Here is a 25,145-nt window from a genome sequence, read left to right as displayed (position 1 = left end):
CAATTGAGATGTGGCACTGGAGGAGCAGTAGCCTCTGCTACTGTGAAAACTAATCAAGAATGAAATATTGAACACCATGTCAAGACTTCATGCTTTGATACAATTGCCAGTAATACAGGTGCTAAAGCAGAGGTGTTCTTTGATTGAAAAAAGCTTGATTGTGAACTTTGCAACTGGCATGCAAGCATCACATTCACAAGATTATTGTGTGTGATGTATACAAGAGGATCTTTAGTGCATCAATTGGTCCAGATACTCCTTGTTTAAAAGATTTGCTGCATTATGGTCTATCTGGGATCACCAGAAGTTTTTTTCTTTAATTCTGGTATTAGCAACAGTAAAACGCCACTATTCTGCCAACAATCATCCCCTGAATCACTTATTTCCTATATACCTGACTAACTATCTTGTCTACTGCTGCTCCAACTTTGGTTCCTCCAGAAAACTTTTAGGCAAGTACAAAATTATTATTATTTTCAAGAACTACATACCTATAATACTAACAATATGAACACATTAATACAGTTCAGTACTGTATATACATTAATCCACCTTCATTACAGGTATTTTATTTAACTTAATGAAATACTAATATTTATCAAATACTGTACAGTAGTATGATTTTCAACATAATGAACGGTGTTGACTGCAAGGCTGGGTATGGCAGGGAAGAAAGCCACTATTGATGATTTCCTACCTGGCTGCTTCCAACCTTACACACTTACTCCACTCAATAAGCTGTCATTTATTTCATTATTGCAGTTTAAGTGAGTAAAATATTGATGGTAGTTTACTATGTACTGTACTATATTTTGAAGCCTTACTTTACATACAGTATAAAAAAATATACAGTAGAGTACAGTTCAGTAACCTAACTGTCCTAGTGACCATGAATATAGTGCAGTACAGTTTATTACGTTAAAACCTCCTCTTATATTATCTGCCTTCACCAAGATTAAAAATATATGCAATGCACTAATATCTTTGCTCAATGCAAAGCATACTGAAGATTATATTAACACATTTCCTTAAACATACTACTGTACTGTAAAGTTATCACACACATCTAAGAAGTGTGGGTTCAAAGCCTGCATGGGGCTAGGTTGTTGTATAGGTGGGCAATAATCATTGGTTATCCTCGGCAGTAGCAACCCTGCCTTGCCAATTAAAAAGAAGCTTAGAAGTGGGCTGGTGATAGGAAGGGCATCCAGCTGTAAAACTTGCTTCAAATTTGCCTGATGACACCCAGGTAATCATGGTTACCCCACACAGGTGTGAAAATATTGTCATAAAACAGAGATGAGGAATAAGTAGTATAAATTGACAATTTTGTTGTTTCAACCAACCAAAAATAATGATGGTATTTAAATGTAAATTTACACAGTACAGGGCCCCTCGGTTAACGAACTCAATCCGTTCCAGAAGGTCGTTCGTTAACCGAAACGTTCGTTAACCGAAACCATTGTTTCAATGGGTTTTTGGGTAATTGGTTCCAGCTCACCGAAAATTTCCTAAATTCAACAAAAATGGTAGAAAGTTCACTTACTTTGAGGTGTGTATGTAGAAGGCTCCTGGATGATGATGATGATGATGGGATTTAAAATGGGGGTGGAGGAGAAGGAAGAAGAGAAGGTATTGGGGTGGAAGAGAAGTCACCCCATGGTGCCATTTCACCCATAAAATTTTAGCTCTCTGGTTTAATTCAAGATTATTTTCTTTAAATCAACGCTGCACTACATTATATATTGTCAATATATAAAATATATTTCAAAATGACCAATAATTTGCTTGGAAACACAGAAAAAAAGCGTTTAGTTGAAGAGAGTCTCAAGCAAGATGTTACCTCCAGTGAAAACAGAGAGAGACTGACGCCTGTTTGCTGTGTTAAGAGGCTGGATGCCGCCCATTAAACTAGTCACTTTACCTTCAATTTTGTTCAATAATTGTTAAAATGACTAAAAAATTGAATATTAAACTTTTAAAATTATTGAATAGTATAAACTTCTTGATATTTACAAAAATAGTAAGGAATTTAAGCCCTAGAACCGATTAATGTATTGGCGGACTGATACTAAAGCTGGTTGCCCGGTCAGTGCAAGCGAAAACATGTTGAGGTCGGTTCGTAAGAAGTTCGTTAATTTTTTTTCGTTAACCGAATTGAAGATCCTTATGGAAGGCAGTTCGTTAATCGAAATGTTTGTGTTCGATCACTGTATAGTATATGGCTTACAGTACACTGTGGTCATCAGATGTGCATGTTTACAGACTTACTGGTGAGCTTGTGGAATATTTGGCTGCTACAAACCCACCAAATATGAGGATATTTACAGTCAAGTCTACGAGTACAGTACACAATCTGACAACCCAACTGTTTTGTTCATTCTTGACTTGTATGTACACCCACTAAAAAATTATTTGGCACCCGTGTCATATTGTATCATGCCATAAGGGTGCCGAATAATTTTTGTGGGTGTACAACCCCTTCCCTGTAAATGTACACACATTAACCCTTCAACTGTGGCTAACATCCATTGATGTAAGCAACTGCAACCAACGGCAATAGACACGCTCATTTTCTGCTTTGACATTTAAATGCATATGGCATTCCCATACTCTGTTTTAGGTCAATGACCTTTATCAGGGATAGTGCAAGAAACTTTTACATCTCGCAGTTCAGGGGGTAATAAGAGGGAAGGAAGTGGCTCCTTGACCATTGTAGTGTTACTAATTGTACAGTACACCCACCTCTCGTTTTACACGGGGGTTATGCTCTTGAAAACCACAGCTTAATTAAAAAAATCGTAAATTAAACAATTTTCCCATAAGAATACATGTAAATGGTTCAGGTTAGGGGAACCATCATATTCCGCACAGGGTATGAACAGTGCTCTCACTTAAACCAAGCACGAGGCCAACCTCCGACACACGCTCTCCTCTCTGATGGCGGGTATCACATTTAATTTCACATCCATTGCAATTGTTTTTCTGTCGTTTTAACTTTAGGTGCCCCAGAGGAGGCAGATGGACATTTTCCAGACATGCTCGATGGGGAAAACAGCATTTAACACTAAAAAGGTACGTGATACTGTACACACACAATGCAAATGAAAGCACAGAGAAAATAGTAGTACTGGTGTGAACTGAGAAAGCGATACACAGGAAGCTTGCTGGACGACCTCACAGTTGTTGTACAGACTACTTCATTATCATTATCTTCATCATTAGTGGTAATAATCTTTATTGTTACAATAATTATTAATATTAAAATCGTTGGTTGATATGACCGCGACTTTATTGTAATAACTTACAAGCACCTCACCAGGCATCAAACACGACTCCACAGCCAGGCGAATACGCACAGCAAATTTAAACTGTCTTGAGCGCATTATTTAAAAAAAATAGGTGCGCGTAAATTAGCTTTTGGTATTAATTGAACAATCGAGTTAGTCCGAAAACACTTAAATCAAGCGCTCGTAAAACACGAGTTACCTGTATAATTAACTGCACATGCAGAAAAATATCCACCAGATGAATTGTCTATAAAGTAATTTCATTATGAAAATTTACTTTTTATCTAATTGAAAAAAAAAAAAAAAAAAAAACCATTGTTTGCACCTACACAGACCACCCAATTTTTCCATGGTCACAGTTTAAGGGTTAATATCCCCTCCAGAATACCGATACATAAATTATCAATACTACATACAAATTACTACTGTACTGTACTTCCAAAACATCCTACCTGATACTTCAGTGTATTCAAGGCAGCGCAGTGTTACCATTGCTCAAGAAGTCTGGAAAGAGCTCATAAGTTCAAGTGGTAGTAGTACAGCTAAAAGAACCCTCAAAGCCTTCACCTTGGATGTAAAACTGGCAGTTTGGATGTGGGTGATATTAAACCAAATCTATTACACCATCACCTCACACACTGATCATTTCTGTAAAGTTAAATTAAAAGGTCTGTACATAAAAGAAATAAATATCAATATACAGGTACTGTACATATTGTGTTTATAGGTTAATTATCCTTAAATGCAAGTTTTTTCCAATATAAAATATCTAGGTAAACTGGGATGGATTGTGGTATAGAATTTAATATTGCAGACAACTTTTCAAGAATGTACCTCTTCCGTAGTGTGGGAGTCAACTGAACAGTAACCTTAAGTTTTTTCATCCTACATGTGTACAATTTCACAAAAGAACACGCACATTTTTGTGCTTATTCTTGCGTAACTTTTGTTGGATTACTGTACTGTAGAACCCCTGATCGGTCTAATGACAATCTGGGTATGCACTAGTCTAGTAATGCAGCATGATCTATTAACCACTACAAGGGCACAAACTATGTGACAACCATCATCAGGAATTTTATTTATTTTTTTTTACCTCAAAACCCATAGTTCCGACCTTTCAAATGAGTGGTCCCATGGAATTAAAATTTGGCAATTAAACGGCAAAGAACCCATTAACAGCAGGGATAAACAGGTTAAAGAAAGGGGCTTCTAGTTTTGAGGGAGGATCCTATGGGTTTGACAGTCCTTTAAGGGAAGTGCAGATACAGCACATGGGAGATCAAGCTTTTATTTGGGACAATAACACAGTGTAGCCACCTATGCATTTAACTTTCTCTGCTTCCCCAACTATCAAGTCAGACATCCTTTCACTGACATGTAAACTAGGGGTGCCCTGTGTACAAACCAGCAATACTGGTGACAGGTGTGCAATATTCACTGTTGTACTCCTCACACACACACCTACTGTACTAAAAATCAAGTGAATGGGACATGTTGAATGATTCGAGTTTAAAAGTGTCTGAATAGTTTGAAAGTGTGATACTATTCTCAATCAGTCAGCAATAACAATTCACTTTTCTTTTATTACTTCTTCCTCCCTCTTCACTCTTACATTAATTGGTATTACTTTGCCTGCTGAAGATACCTTTATAATTTTCATTAGGAATTTTGTTGTTGAAGCAAGGGCATACAGGGTCATACACATTTTGCAGTTTAAACAAAGGTATACTTTTATTACTGGTGACGAGGGATAACCTATACAATTGCTGTTTTTCATAAGTGTTATGTTGGTTTTCTAAAATAAAATTTACAGTGATCAAATTGATAAAATACTTTAGGTACAATAATTTATGAATGTAGTGGAGATTATTCTAAACATCATTACAACTTCCTTATCATATAGGTGTTTATAGTTCACTGAAAAGTCGTTAAATTGTGGTTTGACATGTAATTAGTCTTACGACCTCAATACATTTCAGGGTTCATGCAAGTTAGGGTGACGAGTATAGATTAGGCAAGACCATGTTCATGTATACATTTTATTTCACACCATATCTTTCCATATCTTAAAAGGATGATAAGCATCACATTTACCCAGGAGATTCTGCTCACTTGCATACAAAATTTTTAGTACTAATATCTATCAAAACATCAAAATCAACATAACAGCCAACAACGAAATAAAAGGAACTAATCTTTTTAAGTCTGAAAATGGTACCACTCAGTAAAAAATAATGGATGAAACAAACAATGACATACAAAAGCATTTTATTGACTCCCAAAATCACATATATTTGGATGCCCCAAAAAGCAAAAATAATTTTGAAAACAAACTTATCAAGTCTTAGATATTTGACGTCTGTAAATGCTAACAATTAAATGTTAAGTAACTTTCAAGAACAGGATTATCAGACTTGCTTTCCTTCAAAATTATAAGAACTCTTGTATCTTTTGGCAGTTTTCCAGTACCTGTATGGGAGACCTCTACCTTCTACATACAAGACGAAAGCAAGGTGAAATTTTGGTCCACTAGCATCGCTGACATTTAATTGAAGGGTGTGCAAAAGCAATAAAATATTCCATCTAATTGCCCTAAAACTTTCTTGCCAACGCCTTGCTATCAATCAGCACCTTGTTCTTATCTTAAAGCAAAAATAATGACTCAAAGAATAGTATATGATATCAGGTTACAAAATCAGTCGTTTTTTACCTATATACTTAGATTATCAAAGTACAAAACATTTTGGCTTGCAGAACTCCAAAGGAAGTTCTAGGGAGAGCGGGGAGAAGGATATCACTTGGACGCGCAACACTCATAACTGCTGTCGCATTCCTTATTAGGCTTTCTTCTCCTGCTCAATCTCTGCAAAAATTAAAAGTAAGGATTTGTAACAGTGTAATTAGACAATTTTACACACAAAGTGTACAGAGGCAACAACACTGACAACTGGTCCTTCTGAGAACTTTAGCTTCTTTTGAAAATACATATTGTATTAGAAAGCCAATAAAATATACCTGTCTATACAGTGTAAAGTACTTTTCTTTTATAACAAAATATCATTGCATCATACATAAATGGTACAGCAAATGATTGTTATAATGTTTAGTTGTGTGAAAAAGTCATGAGGGAAATATGCAGCACTGACAAAAAAAAGTGAAGCAACATTACTTAAGTATTGGGGACTAAGGCAGGTTTCTAATAAGGTTTTTCTTAGCTCCAAGACTAACTAAAAAATATCTTTCATATTTTGTAAAGTCATCCTACTGACGATTAAATTCACATGTAATAAGCAGACATACTTTTAGAGCTTCCTCACACCATTCAAACAACAGTCTCAATTATAGCATTCTCTTCATACAAGGAAGGTTAAAAATTCTGTGCAACACTAAGGCATGAATATGTGTTCCCCAGGCAAATTTTACAGGTTACTGTATACTGCATTTGACCTTTTCCCATTATGTAATTTTTTTTTTTACTACCATTTGTTATTTGTGTTGAGGCAATACCCTCTGCTCAAATCCATCTCAATATTTAAAATACTGTATGTTGTTATAAATACTGTACTGAATACATAGTCAAATTTGCATTGTATATTTGTTGGTTCAAATGTCAAGGCACAAGACTACAGCACTAAAAAAAAAATTACATCCCTTCCCTAACTTGGCATTATTTTAAGGAAAAAGATTACAATTTGACAAGTATTGCACCAACCTTCCTTAGTAGGGAGTTTGTTCTTTTCCTGGGTCTCGGTCCTTTTCAGAGCAGAAGGATTGAAGCCCTCAATACCCTGACGGAGAGCCTGTTGACCCTTTTCGGCAACAATATCTGAAACAACAAGACGAATCAACATTTGCATAAGCAAATATTTTTCCAAGTAGAATTTATGGGTTGGTTCTTACAAGTCATGAATACAAATATCCATGAATGAAGGTTACACTAAAATGAACATTACTGTACTTAATCCCAATTTAACACAGTACATGCAATGTTAAAATATTTTAGGAAATGGCTGTTAAAACTTATGAGTAAATTTTGAGTACGCTTCCAGTTAGGATCTAGTCCATAAGTTGGCACTTAACTTACCAGGGATATCAATTTAATTAGTATTGACAGTATTAGAGGAAACATTCTATAATCTATTACCACACCACAAAAACTTAGCTATAAACACAAAAGTTAAGAAAATCTTTCATTATCCCACCTAAGGTTAAGATGTCCTAAGAACCCTGAATGCCATACAAGTAAACAACCAAAATGTAACTGAAAATTGTCCACATGACTTGTGTGTTATTTCCAATCATGTACAGTATTAGTAATTTTAATTATTAAACTGAAAATCTTCAATTACTAAGTAAATTTTCAGTAAAGTACTGTACAAGGTACTTACAATGGGGGTTATTAAACACTGGTGACCAATTTGGTGTCATCAATTACACCATAAATACCACAAGACATTAAATATGGATCCTAGTCTACTTGCAACTTCACAATGCTCTCATTAATAAAATGAATGCACCACACTAGTTCACACATGCTCCTCCACCTGCTTTAGTGGGCAAAACACATCTCTCTTGTGTGTCTGTATGCTTCATCTCACTTTTGTCGAAGGAAACCAAACGCTCAAATATACCCTGATGAGCTCGCTCGATCTGAATATCTGGCAAGAAGCACATTTCATTCAACAAATGCCGTTCTTTGACAATTGGGAAAAAAATCAGAATGAATTAAAACTTCTTCAAAGGATCTTTTATACAGGAGGCAAATACTGTAACCTTTTCACAATACACGCGTGTCTGTATTCTGTAATGCCTGGGACTGAGCCCATTTTGCTGGCGAGAATTTTTCAGAATTTCTCATGTAGTCCCCCCACTTCTTGTCTAGACACCTTGAGGTCCACGACCATTTATGTATATAGACAAACCCTTAGTTTTAAGTATAATACAGTATGTATTGTAATGTATAGACCAAGTGCATTCCAAGGTTCAGTATATACCTACCTAAAATGAACATGATATATCAGGTTGTGATAGACTTTCTTGATAACATAATACAGTATTGCAGATGGATAAATAAGTTCAGTCTCAGTATACAGTGCTTAGGGTCTTGGATGAAATAAAATTTTCTAAAACAAACATTACTAAATTACAGCACATTTGTATCAAAATACATTACATTATACCAAATTGTAGTACTCGGAGGAGTAAAATACTGCGACTATTGTAGTTCCCTATCCTGGAACTATAAAACCCTAATTATCATATACTGTACTGTGATGTAAACGCTTTTAGTCAAGTGTGAAACAAACAACGAGGTAATCTTTAATAATTGTAGTTAATAGTGAGGAAAAAGTATGTCATACAGGTAATCTTCAACAAAACCGTGTCAATTACAAATTTAAAGCACAAGGTCAGAGGTTTAATACTTAATAAAGAAATATCCGATTCCTGTATCAGAACTTTTTAGTGTGTGGGAGGGGGGAAGGTAATCTTCTGAAACAACCACAGCACCCGAGCACACATCCCGTTAAGTAATGCCACACCATACAGTACACATCTCAATATTAAACAAATCTGGTGACATTTGAAAGTGTTAAGTGGCGATTAAAGGGATAAATGTCAATTCCAAAATAAAATATTAGGGGATTATTACTGATGAAGCCAGTTATTTATTATATACATGTATGTATATATACTCCATATATAGTATATATATATATACCAGTATATAGATACACACGCTAGTTACTAAATAGTGCAAAATGCTCTCCCTGGCAAACCATGACCTGAACGTCACCTTCAGTAGAAGGGAGGACAACCTTTTCTTCAGTAGACACCTGCCTCATGCTGGACTTATCAAATGAAGTAATTCTCTCGAAAATTCTTTGGTGTGTTTTTTCTGTTTCAATATCTGTCCAACAGCATAAGGAAAATCGTTCAGTACAGAAACATTACATATTCATCATGACTAAAGCATTTGAGAGAAAACCTATCTCTCAACTTCCGTATCATCATTCCTTTCTGCGGATCAAAGACTGGTGCTGTGCTCAGACACCTAAGCTGCAATAAAACAACCTGATACACTTTTACAACGTCTATGGTTTCAATTACAATTCAGTACAGTATATACAAACCACTTATTCTAAACTTACTAGTATACTATGTTAAAGAATAATCTTTGGAAAAACCCCAAACCAACTGTACTGTATAGTACACTAACTATAATTTTTATAATCTTTAACTCCTAAGCACCCTGGTTAGGGTGCTGCTGGCGGCAGTAACACTGCCCCCCCCCCCAATAAATCGGGTTTTTTTTTAAACATGCCAGGCTTTAATAAGCCTTTGACAAAGCTTTGTGGGGCACTGGGACTTAAAACATGAAAAGGCAATATAATGCAGCTCATCACCAGTATTTTGCTAAAGTTCATTATTCTCCTAAAAGCCACTTTAAGTAAGAGTACTGCATAAAACTACATAAATGACTTGTTTGGATCCCTCACATTACTTTCTTCATTTGAATGTAGACATGGTCATATTACTAGCATATTAGAGCACATGAGAAAAAAAAATTCAACATTATACCAGTCCACATCTTAAAATCTTTAAAATTGTTCAAGAAGTATTAACATCACACCACCACCCAACAGGGAAAGCAACCCCCCCTCCCCACCTGGTAGACTATATGTCCATCAGTTTGATATAGGAGTCACACCAGTCATTCCTCTATCCTGCTCAGTGTGCCCTGGAATCAAACACAATCTAGTAAAACAGAACGCTGGTGCACTAACTACTGAGGCAGAAAGTAAACCTGGCAGTTTAAGGTCAACTTGAGGATCTAGCAAAACAATGGTAAGGTAATATGAACAATATTGTGATACAGCTGTTAAAGAAACACTTTGATATAGTGAAGTTGACTTTACCCGGAGATCAATTAATAACCAAATCGGGAAGCGGAAAGCCTTTTTCCCGTAAGGTGTTTCCTATTTTCAAATTGCTCATGAAAAAACAAGGTCTACCACACCGATCTATACTTGTGCTGATACACGTTGCATCTTGAAGCTAGTGCCTGGTTGCTCACAGCCTAAAGGTGCACAACACGCTGATGTCTGGATGCTTCACAAACCCCCAGGGATCAAAGAGCACCCGATTCTGGTTCCTCTTCGTTTCTCACTGACCCGAGTTCTATCTCCTTGCTTAACTATCCCTTCGTCTCCTGCAGCTCTGAATACAGTTAATTGTCATGATGACATTTTGGTTGTGAAATACTGGAGAGCAAAGTTGCAACAAAAACCAATTGATATGAAAAGTATAGCTTGAAATAATGGTAGAACCAGTGCACGAGTTAGCATGTGATATTGCTTAAAGAATTTGCAATGCTTAGGATATGACAACTTAGTGGCAATACAGACTGGGTGAAAAAGCTAATGGTTTGGAGAACTCTTACTGTGTATTGTTCTCCATTCCAATTATATATATAAAATGTAGTCTTCCATGTGACTAGTTTTTATTTTGTCACACTTTTGGGTTATGGACTTGCACTGTTATACTGTATCCACCTTCATGTAACAAACACTGGTTAACAAACTTTACAAGATACAGTACAAGGTTAATATATTGCGAGTTCTCTTATATATAAATAGTAGTTTTATGTACACATGTACAGGTATACAGTAGATGTATTTACAGTGAAGACTGAGAAAGGAACTACTAGACCAAATGTAGACAAAAGCCTCCCAACACCAATGAGAGAAAGACTTTTTAAGCGAGACTTTATAAGTTGTGTGAATGTAACTGAATTCCAAAACATTTCAAGTCACAAGTTTCTTTACTTAATGTAACCAATATATTCAAAACTACATCAAACCACACGACTCTAAATCTATATATTATATTAGTAGCAAAATTTACTCTCGGCTACATCAAACCACAAGAAGTAAATTCTATAAATTTTTTTAATAGCCAATACTAATTGCTATAGATGTCAACTCCACTATGTTAAATGATTGAAATCTTAAACATTATTAAAATTTAAAATACTGGAAAAGGTACTTTATATGCATTAGCTGCAAAGATAACCATACAGCTCTACAACTCAAAACCTAAATATAAAATGACTAATATACATGAAACTAAAAAAAAATTAAATAAATAAAATATTTTGGAATTCTGCATCTTGGAAAGCCAAACTTATACCAAGCTCCTCTACTTCCCAACATGGATGAACTTTCCATGCATCTAATACCTTCTTTGGCAGGTAGGGCGACCTTTTCTTCGGTCTCGGCATGTCGCATTTGGGATTTGTCAAATCCCGTTACTCCCTGGAATATGCTCTGGTGTGTCTTCTCTGTCTCGATATCTGTATCCCCACAAAATAAAAAACAAAAACAAAAAATACAAACTTTGTACAAAAGAGTTCAAGCAGAGAACCTTAAATTTCACAGAAAAAAAAAGTGCCACTGCAGCAACAACTCGTCTTGCAAGCAAAGATGAAGACCTGAGCCACAACAATACTCTTTTTCAATAGGGACACTAACTCTAGCAATCACATCTGAAAATCCAAGGCCAGTGCAGAAATTTAAGAAAGGAAAAGAAATATTGTACCTGTATGAAACAATTGACAAATATCTAACAGATCAACAGCCAACCTAAATTACTCTATGAAAAGAGGTGGAACATTTGCAGGAAATTTATGGGCAAATTTGAAAAGCAGCCCCATTTCCCTGGCTAAGCAAGTTGGGAACACTGTCTTAAGCCCAATCAAACAACTGTAAAGCAAGCCTAGTTGAAGTACAGGGCACACTGTCAGGACACATCCCGAGGAGTATTTTAAAACAATACTCAAAATAAGCAGAAAGCAATTGAATAGTGTGTGTGTGTGTGTGTGTGATCCTATCCACCACCTAAAACTTACAAGAGCTTCTATACAAACAGGAGACCACCAAATGGAAGAAACTCAATATGTTGCTCTAAACTAATTGCCCTGATAAAAGAATGGAGTTAGGATTCCACCTGAATACAGTACAAGCGACCTTCATAACCCACAACATGGAATAGAGGAAGTGATCCCACTTACAAATACAGTATAGAATTTTAAATCATGTCAGAACACTCAATTGCTCAAGCATTTCTAAGCTACCATATTTCTGTACTTGAGAATTAAAATACTGTACATTTAACAAAGGGTTTCTACACAAAAGTATGTACCCCCCACATATTTCCTCTACTTGTATATAAACTAACTTTGATCATTCTTTGTTAATGCCTTAAGGTTTTACAGGAAATCAATTAATGTTTGGAAACATTCAAACTACAAACAAAAAAATTATTTGAAGTCTCAACAGCTACAGTAAAGTCAATTCACCCCAAATTGCAGAAGACAACTCTTCATTCAAATTTTGTTTAATATTAATATACAGAAGCTTAAATAATAATAATAATAATAATAATAATAAATAATAGTAAAACACTTGAGTTTTGTCAATTGAAGTTAATAAGCAATTTTCGAAATTAACACATTTAGTTAGGAGTAAATTAATTAGGCTTTTTAAAGTTCCGACACAACAAAGATGACAAGACATTTACAAAATGCTGAAAGATCAGAAGACTGTAGTTAGCAAAAAAAACAAGACTTTCCTTTTACCTTTCGGCTGTAATATCGGATCAGAACACTTTCATACACTTTTACACCGCTATTTTAGTCCGTTCCAAACACTGGCAAAAACTATTCATATAAATATACTGTAATGTGAAAATATGAGGATGTACAGAATTCTCCCCATTTCTGTATTCACATGAGGATGTACAGAATTCTCCCCATTTCTGTAATGCATTTACCGCTCTTATGCAAAAGTTTATTTGCACTTCACTCTGAACACCGGCAGTCCTAATATTTCTTCCCCAACCATTCTCTCATTCAAGTAGGTCATGTATCCTTGCTTCTTTTCCTATTACAAGTCAAAGACAGTATTAAGCAAAATGCTGCAAAACCTTTTAATACCTCAGCTAACAAATATACTTCAGTGAGCAAAGGTTTACAATTCCATCCTCTTTAGAAACTATGGTGAAGACTTACAAGTTATTTGACTATCACTCGAAGTTCATGAGTATGGGAACATCCAATATTTGAATAGCAATAAGAATGACCCAAATCAAAGATGAATTCTGTTCTCACCCAGCAAAGGCTCTCGTACTAAAATTCCCCATTTTTTTTTATATTACGTCAAAAAATAATTTCATGCTGTACTAAAAATGTCCACACTAACATGATTGGTTATACAGCTCCTCCCCGACTTACGACGGGGTTAGGGACCCAAATCCAGGTCATAGGTCGAAAGTCGAAAATGCTTAAATACATAGAAAATCTAAAATGGGCGTCTTTCTTCCCAACACCACAAAACTCTCATTTTTAAGCTTGCCAGCCATTTTAAAGTGAATTACAAACGAAAATTTTGTCTGTACTGACGTTGGGACTTGAAAATACGTAATTTGACAAACTATGGGTACGACTGAGGCAGGTCAAAAGTGCGGGTGGGCGTAAGTCGAGTAGGCCGTAAGTTGGGGAGGAGCTGTACAATATTGTATCTCCCAACTCTCTAGCATTCCAAATTTTTATTTCACACAAGAAACTGTAAACGTGACAAATTTATTTTTTCTTCATCCGATGCAATCATAATGCACAGTATACCCCTTGGGAGTCTTTAATAACAATAAATGACCTCCAATCTTTAACTCTTAAAAATCCACAAAGACCTCCTTGAAGTACAGTAATAATGATGTGTGCCAAGTTTTAAACACACATCCACAACTGCTAAAACTTGCCTAGTTAACAAGTTTAACTCATACCCACTGCTTAAAACACAAATCCAAAAATGCAGCAAAGACTGACTAACTCCTGCCAAAACATTGATCTGCCTGCAAGTTTTCCTGTCCTCATCTTCCACACAAAAATAGGATTCATTCATGAGATCGCACTCCCATTTTCAATTTCCAAAGGGTGTTATTTATGATCTTGGCAAGATTAGCTAGCATACAAGGAGTTGGGAATCTTGACATTACGGGTACAAGCAGTACAGTACAAACAATCATGCAAAGTTTTAAACCATTAACAATATTTCACAATGGACTCATTAGTTGGGGTTTTAAAGCAGTGATATTTCATTAGCATTTGTATTTAATAGTATTATTAAACACATGAGCCCTTTAATTGTGCCATTGAAGAAACAGCCACATTTAGTGTTGTTATTCAGTTTAAGTTGTTAAGCACAGGTAATGTCCCAACTTATACCTTCTTTGGCTGGTAGGGCAATTTTTTCCTGTGTTTCTGCATGTCGCATAGATGTCTTATCAAAACCTGTTACTCCCTGGAATATGCTCTGGTGTGTTCGTTCCGTTTCAATATCTGCAGATGGAATTATCCAGCAAAACATTATATGATCCACAAACATCACATGATTCAAACAAATCCAAAAAGAATTCACACAAATTTTTACCATCAAATTGTGCAAAAAAACGGATGCAGTGTTAACTGTACACGTACAGTACAGTACACATATATGTATATGTATATGTATATGTATATGTATATATATATATATATATATATATATATATATATATATATATATATATATATATATATATATATATATATATATATATATATATATATATATATATATATATATATATATATATATTGGTTTTTACTTCCCGAAAGCAATCATTAAATCAATTGCAATATTTATTGTAATGTTTTCTCTTAAATGAATAATACTGTACTGTACATTGTTTTCCTTTTATTTTATCTTCACAGTTAGCTTGAATTTGCCATATTATTCTAGGTAGGAGAGGAAATTACAGCAGTACAGAAAGAGATAATTCAGCACAATCTAGAAATTAAAAGTAACTGATCACGATAATGACGGATTATCAAGTTTTGCTCCATTAAACAATGACATTCTCATACCATAATATAAACATCCCAAACAGTCAAGAAACATGTCTCAGGAGAAGATACTCAAGCAAGAGGGTAAACTATCACTGTAGTTTTGAATATTATGTAAATTTAATAAGGTAACAAACATATAGCAATCATGTTGATTCCTAAACACAAACCTTCCTTTGCCGGTAAAACAACTTTTTCCTGGGTATTTGCATGCTTCAAGTTGGCTGCATTGAAGCCCTCGACAGCCTGAAGATGAGCTATTGCCTGTTTCTCTGCTTCCACGTCTGAAACAACCACACCGTGCAGAGCCATGCAGCAGAATATGGTCATGACAACCGTTACAGGAGAAGAGCTGTTCATGCACAAAGTCACAGCAGAGCTTGGTCTATGCATTTCCACCACATAATAGCTTCCAAATTGCTTTCAAATTTCTACAATCACCACCTAGGCTATGTTCAAATGCTTGGACAAAGAATCAAACTGTGTTCTTTATAAAACCAGTTCCTGGTAAAGCTACTGAAAAAGCACTGGGTGGAAGATACCATTAATAACTGGACAAAACTGTGTGGACTTGTGTATTCCCTAAATCATCCAGTTGTTATTGTTTACTGCAGCAAGCAGCTTTACTTAAAGCCATCCTGTGACCAGTGTCATAAACCTAGGATATAAGCAGCTCAGAAGAGAAAGCCATGTAACATTTTAGCAATAAGTTAACTATTGAATAACTTAAATTTTTCAGTTAAAACTTCACTAAATAGATTTAATTTTCATTTAAGTAGGATTTCACGAGGAGCAGTGCCTACTTAGATTGGGTACTATAGACCAAGCTCATTGAACAAAGGTCCACAGCAAATCTACATATTACATTTTGATTATGCGACAAATGGGTCAGTGGAAAAAACATGAATTACAGAAATTTCTTAATAAAATAAAATTGTGTGCAATGCTCCTTACAAGCAAACACTAGAAATAGGAGGAGGGAGGAAACAGAAAAATAAACCAGGTACAGTACATGCTGTGGCAGGTCCGGAATTTTTTTAAGACACGGCAGATTTCTTGTGAGGACAGTGGAAAAGAATAACCACATCACAATTAAGAAGCAAGTTTTTGGTGAGGTGGGCTAGTTAATTCAGTAAAGGGACTATAATATCTGGAGATTAGGTACAGTACTGGTTACCTCTTCTGTCTTCTCTGAAAGTTGGGAGAGGGAGAATGGAAGTTTTAAGGGTGATGTTCCCTTAAAATGGTGAAATTAGTTTTGAAGGAATTTTGGACATCACCTTTGGACCATACAGCATAAGGCCATTTTACTATCATGGAAAGCACAGCCTTTATATCCCAAGTAATGTGGCAAATCAATATGAATGTCTAGCCCTGAAGACCATTCATCTTAACCATTATTTATATATATATATATATATATATATATATATATATATATATATATATATATATATATATATATATATATATATATATATATATATATATATATATATATATATATATATATATATACTGTACAATAATGTACTTGTAGTGTCTCAAAACTTAACTAAAGTGACATGGAAAACCTAGTAAAACTGACTTGAGTAAAGATAAAAGCATAATGTACTAAGCTGGCCCTGTCCAACACTACTGTGGTACTTCCATAACCATGTGACTCATTCCTATCATTTGTTAATTAAATCACAGGTGGTCGTGTTAAATGCTTGCATCCAGAATTTTAAATTCAATGCATTCCCATCAAAAGCAGCAAAAGCATATGAAATTATTTCATTTTCCTAAATGAAAAATTAAAATCCTGGTAAAGAGGTTATGCCAATAAACCATTTAAGATGAAGCAGAACAACTATGTGGTTTAAACCTTACCACTGTACCATGTTTATGCCAGGGTAAAGTACAGATAGTCAACAATACCAGTCACCCCATATACAGTACTGTAAATCAACATTGATTCACTGCATTAGACTAAATCCCTGGTTTTCAAATTATTCATTTTGGTGAAAACTCGCCTAAATCTTGAGCTCCAGGTTTCTTTTACAATTTGTTCTCACTTTTAATACTGTGTTTCATGTAACATGATTAACATTTAATTGAAAATCCCAATTGGCAAAACAAACCAAGAATCAAATCATCTATACATCACTGACCTTAATACTTGGTACTGAAAGATTATAGCAATGATCAAGTGGTGTAAAAACTGGACAAGACCCAACAAGCAAAGGTTTCAAGGCACAGTAATTCCTGATCAGTAGGTGGAAAGTCTACTTGTTGACCAAAACAAAACACCCACAAACAATGGTTCTAGTCTGCTGGGTGACCATGACGTTTAATGTCTATAGACAACTGATTTATCCATACTGAAGGTACACAGCTACAGTACATAGGTTGATTTCATATGGACCTTTCACTTGGCTATTCAAACATGATGTTGACCTTTGATTACTAACTCCTATGGAATCATTAGAGATCTCCTCTTCCCAGGGATGCATTACCTGAACTACACTATCATATAATAAGCAAAACTGCAAAAGTTATAGAAAAAAAAATCCAGCAACAATGTTCAAGTGACCAAAGCAATACGTTTGCTGGGCTAAAGAAATCCGAGGTATGATCTGTGAACCAAATGCCACACTACTTGACGTTTCCTTCAGTAAAAAATGCAGTATCTACTCTTCACTTAACTCCTGGTACAGTACATGAAAACGAGTTAATTTTAGAATGAAAAGGGTAATCAGATGAATGGAAACCAAATGCTACATAATTAAATACAGTACTTTGCAACCTGTAAAATAAATTAAACAAATAAAATAAAAATTTATAAATAATTAAAAACTTGAAATTTATTGATGGTTAATCTTTGATGAGTAGTACTGCATTAGTGAAGTTCTGTATTAAATATATGTAAAGCAAACCAAACTACACACAGTTAAGCCCATGAGATGTCTTCCACTTACCTCCAAATGGGAGCTTTTCCCTTATACAATATGAAGGAGGTTGAATTACATACTGTACTTAATTTATACCTTAAATATGTCTTACTAATTATAGCATTCACAAATACAGTACATGTCAATAGCATAAAAAATGAAATAAAATAAACCCCAAGGTTTTTTCTGCCTTTCACTTAAGATTTGAGTTAATGTAAGGTAGTGCAAGTACAGTACAGTACATGTATTTAAGTAACCCCGAGAACTACAGTAGTGTACTGTACACTCACTCCAAAAAGTATATTTACAGAGGAGTCTGATGAATCTCAAAATGAACACCATTACTCCTCTTTCTCGGGTGGGTTGTTAAAATCCTTTGAGAGTCGAGTTATTGTCTCGCAAAACTGTAAAGATACTTTTTAGGAGTGAGTGTACACTATCATTACAAACTCTTAATCTTATTTTAAAACCAACATTGCCACACTTGTTTAATAATTTATTGGTGGCAGTAAAATATATAATGTACTGTAAGACAATGTAAACAGTAAAAGGCTAGGTATTAAAACCTAGCAATACTGCATTACTCTACCTCAGGAGCGCTGTTTTAATAATGTACAATATAAAACAAGATAAATTTTCTTCCTGGAGTAATCTATTGTACTTTTACTAGTTCATTTCAGTGTCCTCCTATTAACACAATAAATCCACCTGGAGTTAAACTTGGGTTAAATTATTCATACCCACCAATTACCATCTGTGTTCACACTTGAAATCCAATATTTATGGCCATAAATCATTTATGATTACACAGGACATGAACCAACTAAATCTAACTTGACCACAAAATATGTCAAGATTGTTTGGGCAGATCAGGTTGGTTCGTGCCGCATGCAATCATACTGTTCTGCATTTGATTTACGGCCATAGCCCCAGCATTTGTGTGGTGCTAACGTCGTTTTCCGAGTAATACGCCAGTTAAGAATGTTATCCCAAGTTCATACTCCCCCACACAATGTTAGAGGGTACTGGAATGAAGTCTTCAAAGTGGTTAGGTTATTTTAGAAGTACAGTTCTGTATATTCTTTAATTTAATGCCATGTTAAGAACATGTTGCTAACCTGCTTCAGTAATCTGTACCAACATTTGCTAGCTAGGCTGAGTTGGTGATTATACCGTACCTTGCTTTTCATACACTCCCCTATTACATTCACAAAACTTTCCCTAACAATTAGGAAGACAAAATAAAGAAAACATTCATTTACATTAATGGTAATATTCCCAAATATCATAATGTTACTTACAATACTTGAATGTACAGGACACCATGGATCAATAATTACAGGAAAAATATTACTGTACTGTACTAGATCACTAACTCAATCCCCAGCCTGACACCAACCTCCAGTTATTGACAACTTTTAAAGTGACACCTTATAATTTTTCAACATTTCAAGTTTCCAAACAAAGAAAAACTGTAGTAAAGAAAGGTACAAACAGTAAAGAAAGGTACAAATAGTAAAGAAAATTACAAACAGTAGTAAAGAAAAGTAGAGGAAATACATGTAAAATACAACTCCTTTCATGGCGCCAAAGTAATTTATTACCTACACTTTGGTATTACCAGCCATTTTTCTTGGCTGATGATTGTCAAGCAACTTACCTAGGTAGATTATGAACTAATTAATGGGTTTAGGAGAGAAATGGTTCAATGTCCTACTGTATTATGAATTTACCTCAAATGGTAAGGAGAATACTGTAAGCATCTTTAAGAACAAAAAAGCTTCCTAAGATCAACTATTAACCCCAATCCAACCATGTACAAACCTTAGTGATGATTTCTAACCTAGTTGGGGTGCACTGCGTGGCTGCGTAAATTCTTTGGTATACAGGTATACAGTACTACTGGAATCTACCCTGTGTGTAGAAGCAGTATCATGGGATGGAGAGCGTGTCGTGTGGAGACAAGCTTAATTATGGAAAGACGGGCCTCAGTGGATACCATACCTTCAGGAGTAGGGAGGACGATCTTCTCCGAGGTCGAGGTACGCTTCAGTTTATCACTGCGAAACTGTTTGATGTTGTCGACGAGTTCTAGGTGTTGCTTCTCCTGCTCCACGTCTGCATGCCATGCAATAACAAAGCTATCATGCACACCAACCATAAAGGCTCAAATCCTGTCACATGTCTGCACCCAACATAATATTCTGTTCAGTGTATTATTTCAAGTGCAGGGTATTCCCACCACCTGATAATCCACTCCAGCATGCACATTTCACAGCCTAGTTAATTTTTTTTAGGCACGTGCAGAAACACAAGTGACAGTATAAATGATCAAAAAGGTCTACAGAAATTAATTATGCTGAATGAAGACATTTCATCAAGTGTGAGGGTGAATAGAAAGCAAAGGATCTATGTAGCACTAAAAAGCCATTTGCCAAAGGGATTAATCAAACTGGAACCACACCAATGTTCAACAGAATTTCACCATAAAAAATCTGCATTTCTAATTTGCTATACTGTATCTTATTTAATTTAATACCATATAAAACTGAAAGAAACAACAGGAATGCTTCATGTCACCTTATGAAGATATATATTAAAAAAAAGAAAAAGAAAAAAGTGGCTCATGCTGAAAGATAAAACAATTAGAAGTGCAAAAAGTGTTCATGCACTTATAGTAGTACAGATCAGTAAATATTAAACCACACATCACCCCACAACCAGCCAGTGCTTTGTGCAGGATACGTTAGGGTAAGCTTACCAACCAGAAGGAGTCTGGTGCAGTCAAGTGTTTATGATGTTCCACACAACCGAATAAAATCTAAACTTGGCAGAATATTATTATTATTTACTACATTACAACCATCGCAACCACGTAAAAGAAATCGTGTTCTCCCAAATTAGTTGAACTGCCGTGACTCAAGATAACGGGCCTATTAGTGGCTACATCCACTACTGACCCCGGTTTTGTCTAGATCAAGAAAAGAAACAGTTTTGCCGTTATTAATGACCTGACCGCCTTGAACATATTTACCTAATTTCTTTATCAGCACATTGCAGGCTAGTTCTCTCTCCACATCTGCCAGGCTAGTTCTCTCTCCACATCTACCCATGTTGACTACACTGGGGTAGATGGCAGTACATACACCTATGCTAATTCATTAACATGAACAGTTATATAACAAGACTAAATACCCGTACATTCAATAACTGCAAACGTCAGACCTTACCAGTTCTAGCCATCTTAACACAATTTTTCAGTGATTGGCAGCCTAAATTGAACTATCCACAGCATATATTTATTGAACACGTGAAAAAAGGACCACAGTTGACTACAACCAAGGTGTTACAAACTGTCAATCAGCATTGAATCAAGGTACAAGATGCATATCAGGGTGGGCATCTTTCCCTGCCAAGTATTATTCATCCAAACAAATCTTCAAAGAATAAATTTGCACTAAGGTTTGTCATAAATACTGTACAGTAAGTCTCATTCTGCATAACTAATTAGACCTACTGATGAATACCGTACTTTGTCAAGACCTCAGTTCATGCCACCGTATTATTGAAGGTGATCATGACCTAAGCTTTCCTACATTACTTCTGCAATCCTTGCCAGACTATTGTACAGTACTTGTACCAGAAGGGGGATGTCTGTTGCTCATTACGTTCTTGGCACTATGATTTTTTTTTACACGTAGGTTTGACTTTTAAGGTTTGTGTGAACTATTTCACAGAGGACAGTTTAAGACAAGAACTTGAGCCATTAACAAGCAACAGTGTCATGCAGAAAATTAATTGCATGGGGGCAGATGTTAGTATGCATGTTCAAACATTCTGGGGTTAATTTGAGGGGCCCAATACTGCCAGCAATAGCAGAAAAGTATAGATATGGGCATTGATAAGGTTAGTTAAGAGTTCATCAGATTGCATAATGTGAAAAGTGATACCATGGCACCTACTTGGGAGACAGCAACTATGAGAACCTGTAACACATACTGTACCTCAGATACCCTGAGACTGGTAGTGAACAACCCCCCTCTCCCCTGCAGTGAAATAAACTGATAACTGTTCCCTATTGGCTTTTGGTAATGCTGTGGGAACTCCCGAGTGCTTCTAGTTATCTAAGGAGCTGCCTTGTATTGAAAGAAGAGATTTCCCCAAGCTTTCCAGATAAGATATAACTTGCGAGATCTTTTCTAGGGAAGGCTTGATAATAATAATAATAATTAACGGTTTATTGAAAGAGCTTGGCAGCCAGAAGGCTGAAAATATACAGTTACATATTTGGGGAATGGGTTTCGAATTACAAATAATATACAAGTAACATAAGTGATACAAATAAGATATATAATAACTAGATGGGGAAAAGCTCAAACTACAGTGCATTTCAACATAGTGACAGTGCAAGAAATAGTATTTACTGGGAGTGAATACACTGGTTTATTACAAGTTATTGATAATAAACCAGCATGCACATGGAGGTGAAGGAGAATTTTTAAAGTTCAGTTGTGGTTGTATTTTTGCTGACCGCTTTATGGAATCAATTATTCACAGGAAGCCTATCTCAGACCTTTTGTGGATCTTCTAGAATGTACACTGTATATTATCAGGTACATAGTGCTAGTTTTGATTTTATCTAAAGTTCAACTACTGTATGATGCCTATTCTAACATGCAAGATGACAGGAATACTGTGCAAGGTCAGGGAAGAGTAAATTAACACGAGGGCTTACCTGTAGGTAAAGTGCACCGTCACCACCACCCACTCACACATTACCTCAATACAGTACTTACCTTCAGTTTGTAGGGGTCAGACATCGACTTAAAAAGGTGTAAACATGTATTATTATTGCTTCACTTTACGCTCCTCCATCCCATCACTAAGTATCTTTCATACTATTTCATTCGGGTATTATATCCAATAACATGTCATACTCCCTATGTAGACCTACAGCTCCATGTAGTCTAGCCTGTAATATCTGATCATATTCTAATAACCTCAAATGACTTGTACATACTACATTTTCAAACCATAAAACTCGAGAGGCACTGCATATCTATCACCGGCAGTTAAGGGAAAGCATCGACTAATACGGTACTGATCAAACTGACCTTCCCTTGTCTTGCACAACACACTGCCAGTCATTTGTCTCCTACAGGGCTGGTTGTTCCAACAGCTATGCTGACTGGTTACTTGTAAACCTTAATCATTCAACAACTATTTGATACTCCCATTCCGAGTAAAAAGAATGATACAGTACTGATATCGCTACAAAATACACACTTGACTCAATCTTGGAATCTGTACACTCAAACAAGACTACAGTTTATCACAAAATAAAGCCATTCAAAGTTCAAACTGAAAAATCTTTGGTTTCTAGGAAAGGAGTTTCCCCACTCTCCCAAGATTCCCTATTTGGTCTGATTCTAAGTTTTCATCAATGCCTGCATCCCCCTCTATCTAACTTACCTCTTGACGTCTCTCCAGGACACTCAGTATTGGCGTTCTCCCCCCAACATCCCTTTAAATCACGTCTTAATATTTCACTTCCCAATGCCACATTTATCTCCCTGCCACTTCAGGATTTCTGGACAGACTTTTTTGAAGAGCAAGATATCAATATTTTCCAGAGCTACTCACATTCAGCCACCAAATTCCACTCCTGGACACACCTGAATGAGATCCTATTCAAAAAGATGAAGACAGAATACCAATATACATTTTCTTTTCAATCTCACAAAACTCTTGAGAATTCACCTACCACTGCCCGACCACCCACCCACCCTCCCTCAGCTGCCATCATCAGCAGACAGTACTCACCATCCTTGGTGGGTAGTGTGACCTTCTCCTCTGTGTCGATCTTCTTCAATTTGTCTGGGGTGAAGGCCTCCAGCTGTCCCTTAAGGGCAGTGTCTACCTTGGGCAAGTCCTTGAGATGGGTTTCAGTGCTCATGGTGGTGCTGGGTCAAGAGTGGGTATAGCTTAACCACTGTACAACTGCTGGGATACAAGAGAAACACTGATTACTCAACTTGCCATCACCCTTTAAAGTACATTAACTAATCTACATGAATATTGGAGAGAGAGAAAATATGGTGAATCAAATAACAGAAAATCTGTATTCTAAAAAAAAAGTAATCCTTGCATACTTTAAGGCCTCTGCAACACAGTACAGGCACTATCTTTGAGCTTTGTTGAACACCTGTATGGAGCTGAATAACTGCCTTAGATTTCAAATGGATATAAACTCGTCTGATGGATGTATGCATATACAAAATGGCAAAAAAGACGAAGTTTTTATTAAATCTCAAGTATGGAAAAAGCTTTTCAGCAACTCTTTAAAAGCTTATTAGATCGATTGATATAACCTACACAATATAAATTGGAATGTTTAATTTCGCTTCATGGTCAATTCGTATAAATCTGGATCTTCAAGGATAAAAATATCTGGTTTAGTCTTTACAAGCCAGCATGGGAACCGCTATAAACAGCAATTAATGCGAGACATCAAAGGTTGTGCACAACTGCTGTCTATGTTTAGGTTCTAATTACCAGTGGTAGCGTCACCTCACGCCAGGCTTCCCCAAACAGTCCCCTCATGCACAACTCTTCAATTTTTATCACTAATACAATTCCAATATTTCTCAGTACCAACATTACAATGCAAAATTACTTCGTTTGGTCTTTAGTACGCTTATTAATTTATGAATGACAAAACAAATCTAAATTAGGTATTGTACAATACAGTACTGTAGTGTGCTGTAGCCATTAAACCATACTTGAATAAAAATAAGTTTGACTGAAAATTGCACACATAAGTTACTCAACGCAATGTGGAAAAGCCTGCATCATAAATACAATAAGTAAGATACAAGCCAGAGTAACTAAGTGTGAAAACTATGTCATAGTGTAGCTGGGTGAGGTACTTTACACCTTCATCCTAAAATGCCAAACTAAGAGGGATCCAAGATTTTT

The 25,145-nt window shown here is 35.8% G+C and overlaps 1 protein-coding gene across 11 annotated transcripts in view; it reads right to left on the bottom strand.

Moving 5' to 3' along the window:
• Positions 1-5,549: 5,549 nt before the first annotated feature.
• Positions 5,550-25,145, bottom strand: part of LOC121876659 (thymosin beta-like) — a 30,288-nt gene continuing 10,692 nt past the window's right edge. For 2 of the 11 annotated variants that reach the window (XM_042381984.1, XM_042381983.1), the window contains exons 2-10: positions 23,991-24,170; positions 20,172-20,285; positions 15,405-15,518; positions 14,575-14,688; positions 11,533-11,646; positions 9,088-9,201; positions 7,838-7,951; positions 7,006-7,119; positions 5,550-6,156 (exon numbers count right to left, since the gene is read on the bottom strand). In XM_042381984.1, coding sequence (XP_042237918.1) covers positions 6,131-6,156; positions 7,006-7,119; positions 7,838-7,951; positions 9,088-9,201; positions 11,533-11,646; positions 14,575-14,688; positions 15,405-15,518; positions 20,172-20,285; positions 23,991-24,123 — 957 coding nt within the window. In that variant the 5' untranslated portion in view covers positions 24,124-24,170 and the 3' untranslated portion in view covers positions 5,550-6,130. Of the gene's footprint in view, positions 6,157-7,005; positions 7,669-7,766; positions 7,952-9,087; positions 9,202-11,532; positions 11,647-14,574; positions 14,689-15,404; positions 15,519-20,171; positions 20,286-23,990; positions 24,171-25,145 lie in introns of those variants that run through there. The other 9 variants (XM_042381987.1, XM_042381985.1, XM_042381991.1 and 6 more) reach the window with 8 other exon arrangements.

This window comes from Homarus americanus, unplaced genomic scaffold (genome assembly GCF_018991925.1).
Source record: "Homarus americanus isolate GMGI-L3 unplaced genomic scaffold, GMGI_Hamer_2.0 scaffold28, whole genome shotgun sequence".
Taxonomy (NCBI): domain Eukaryota; kingdom Metazoa; phylum Arthropoda; class Malacostraca; order Decapoda; family Nephropidae; genus Homarus; species Homarus americanus.
The sequence above is the reverse complement of the archived record's forward strand: the minus strand, read 5'-3'. Positions and strand labels throughout refer to the sequence as shown.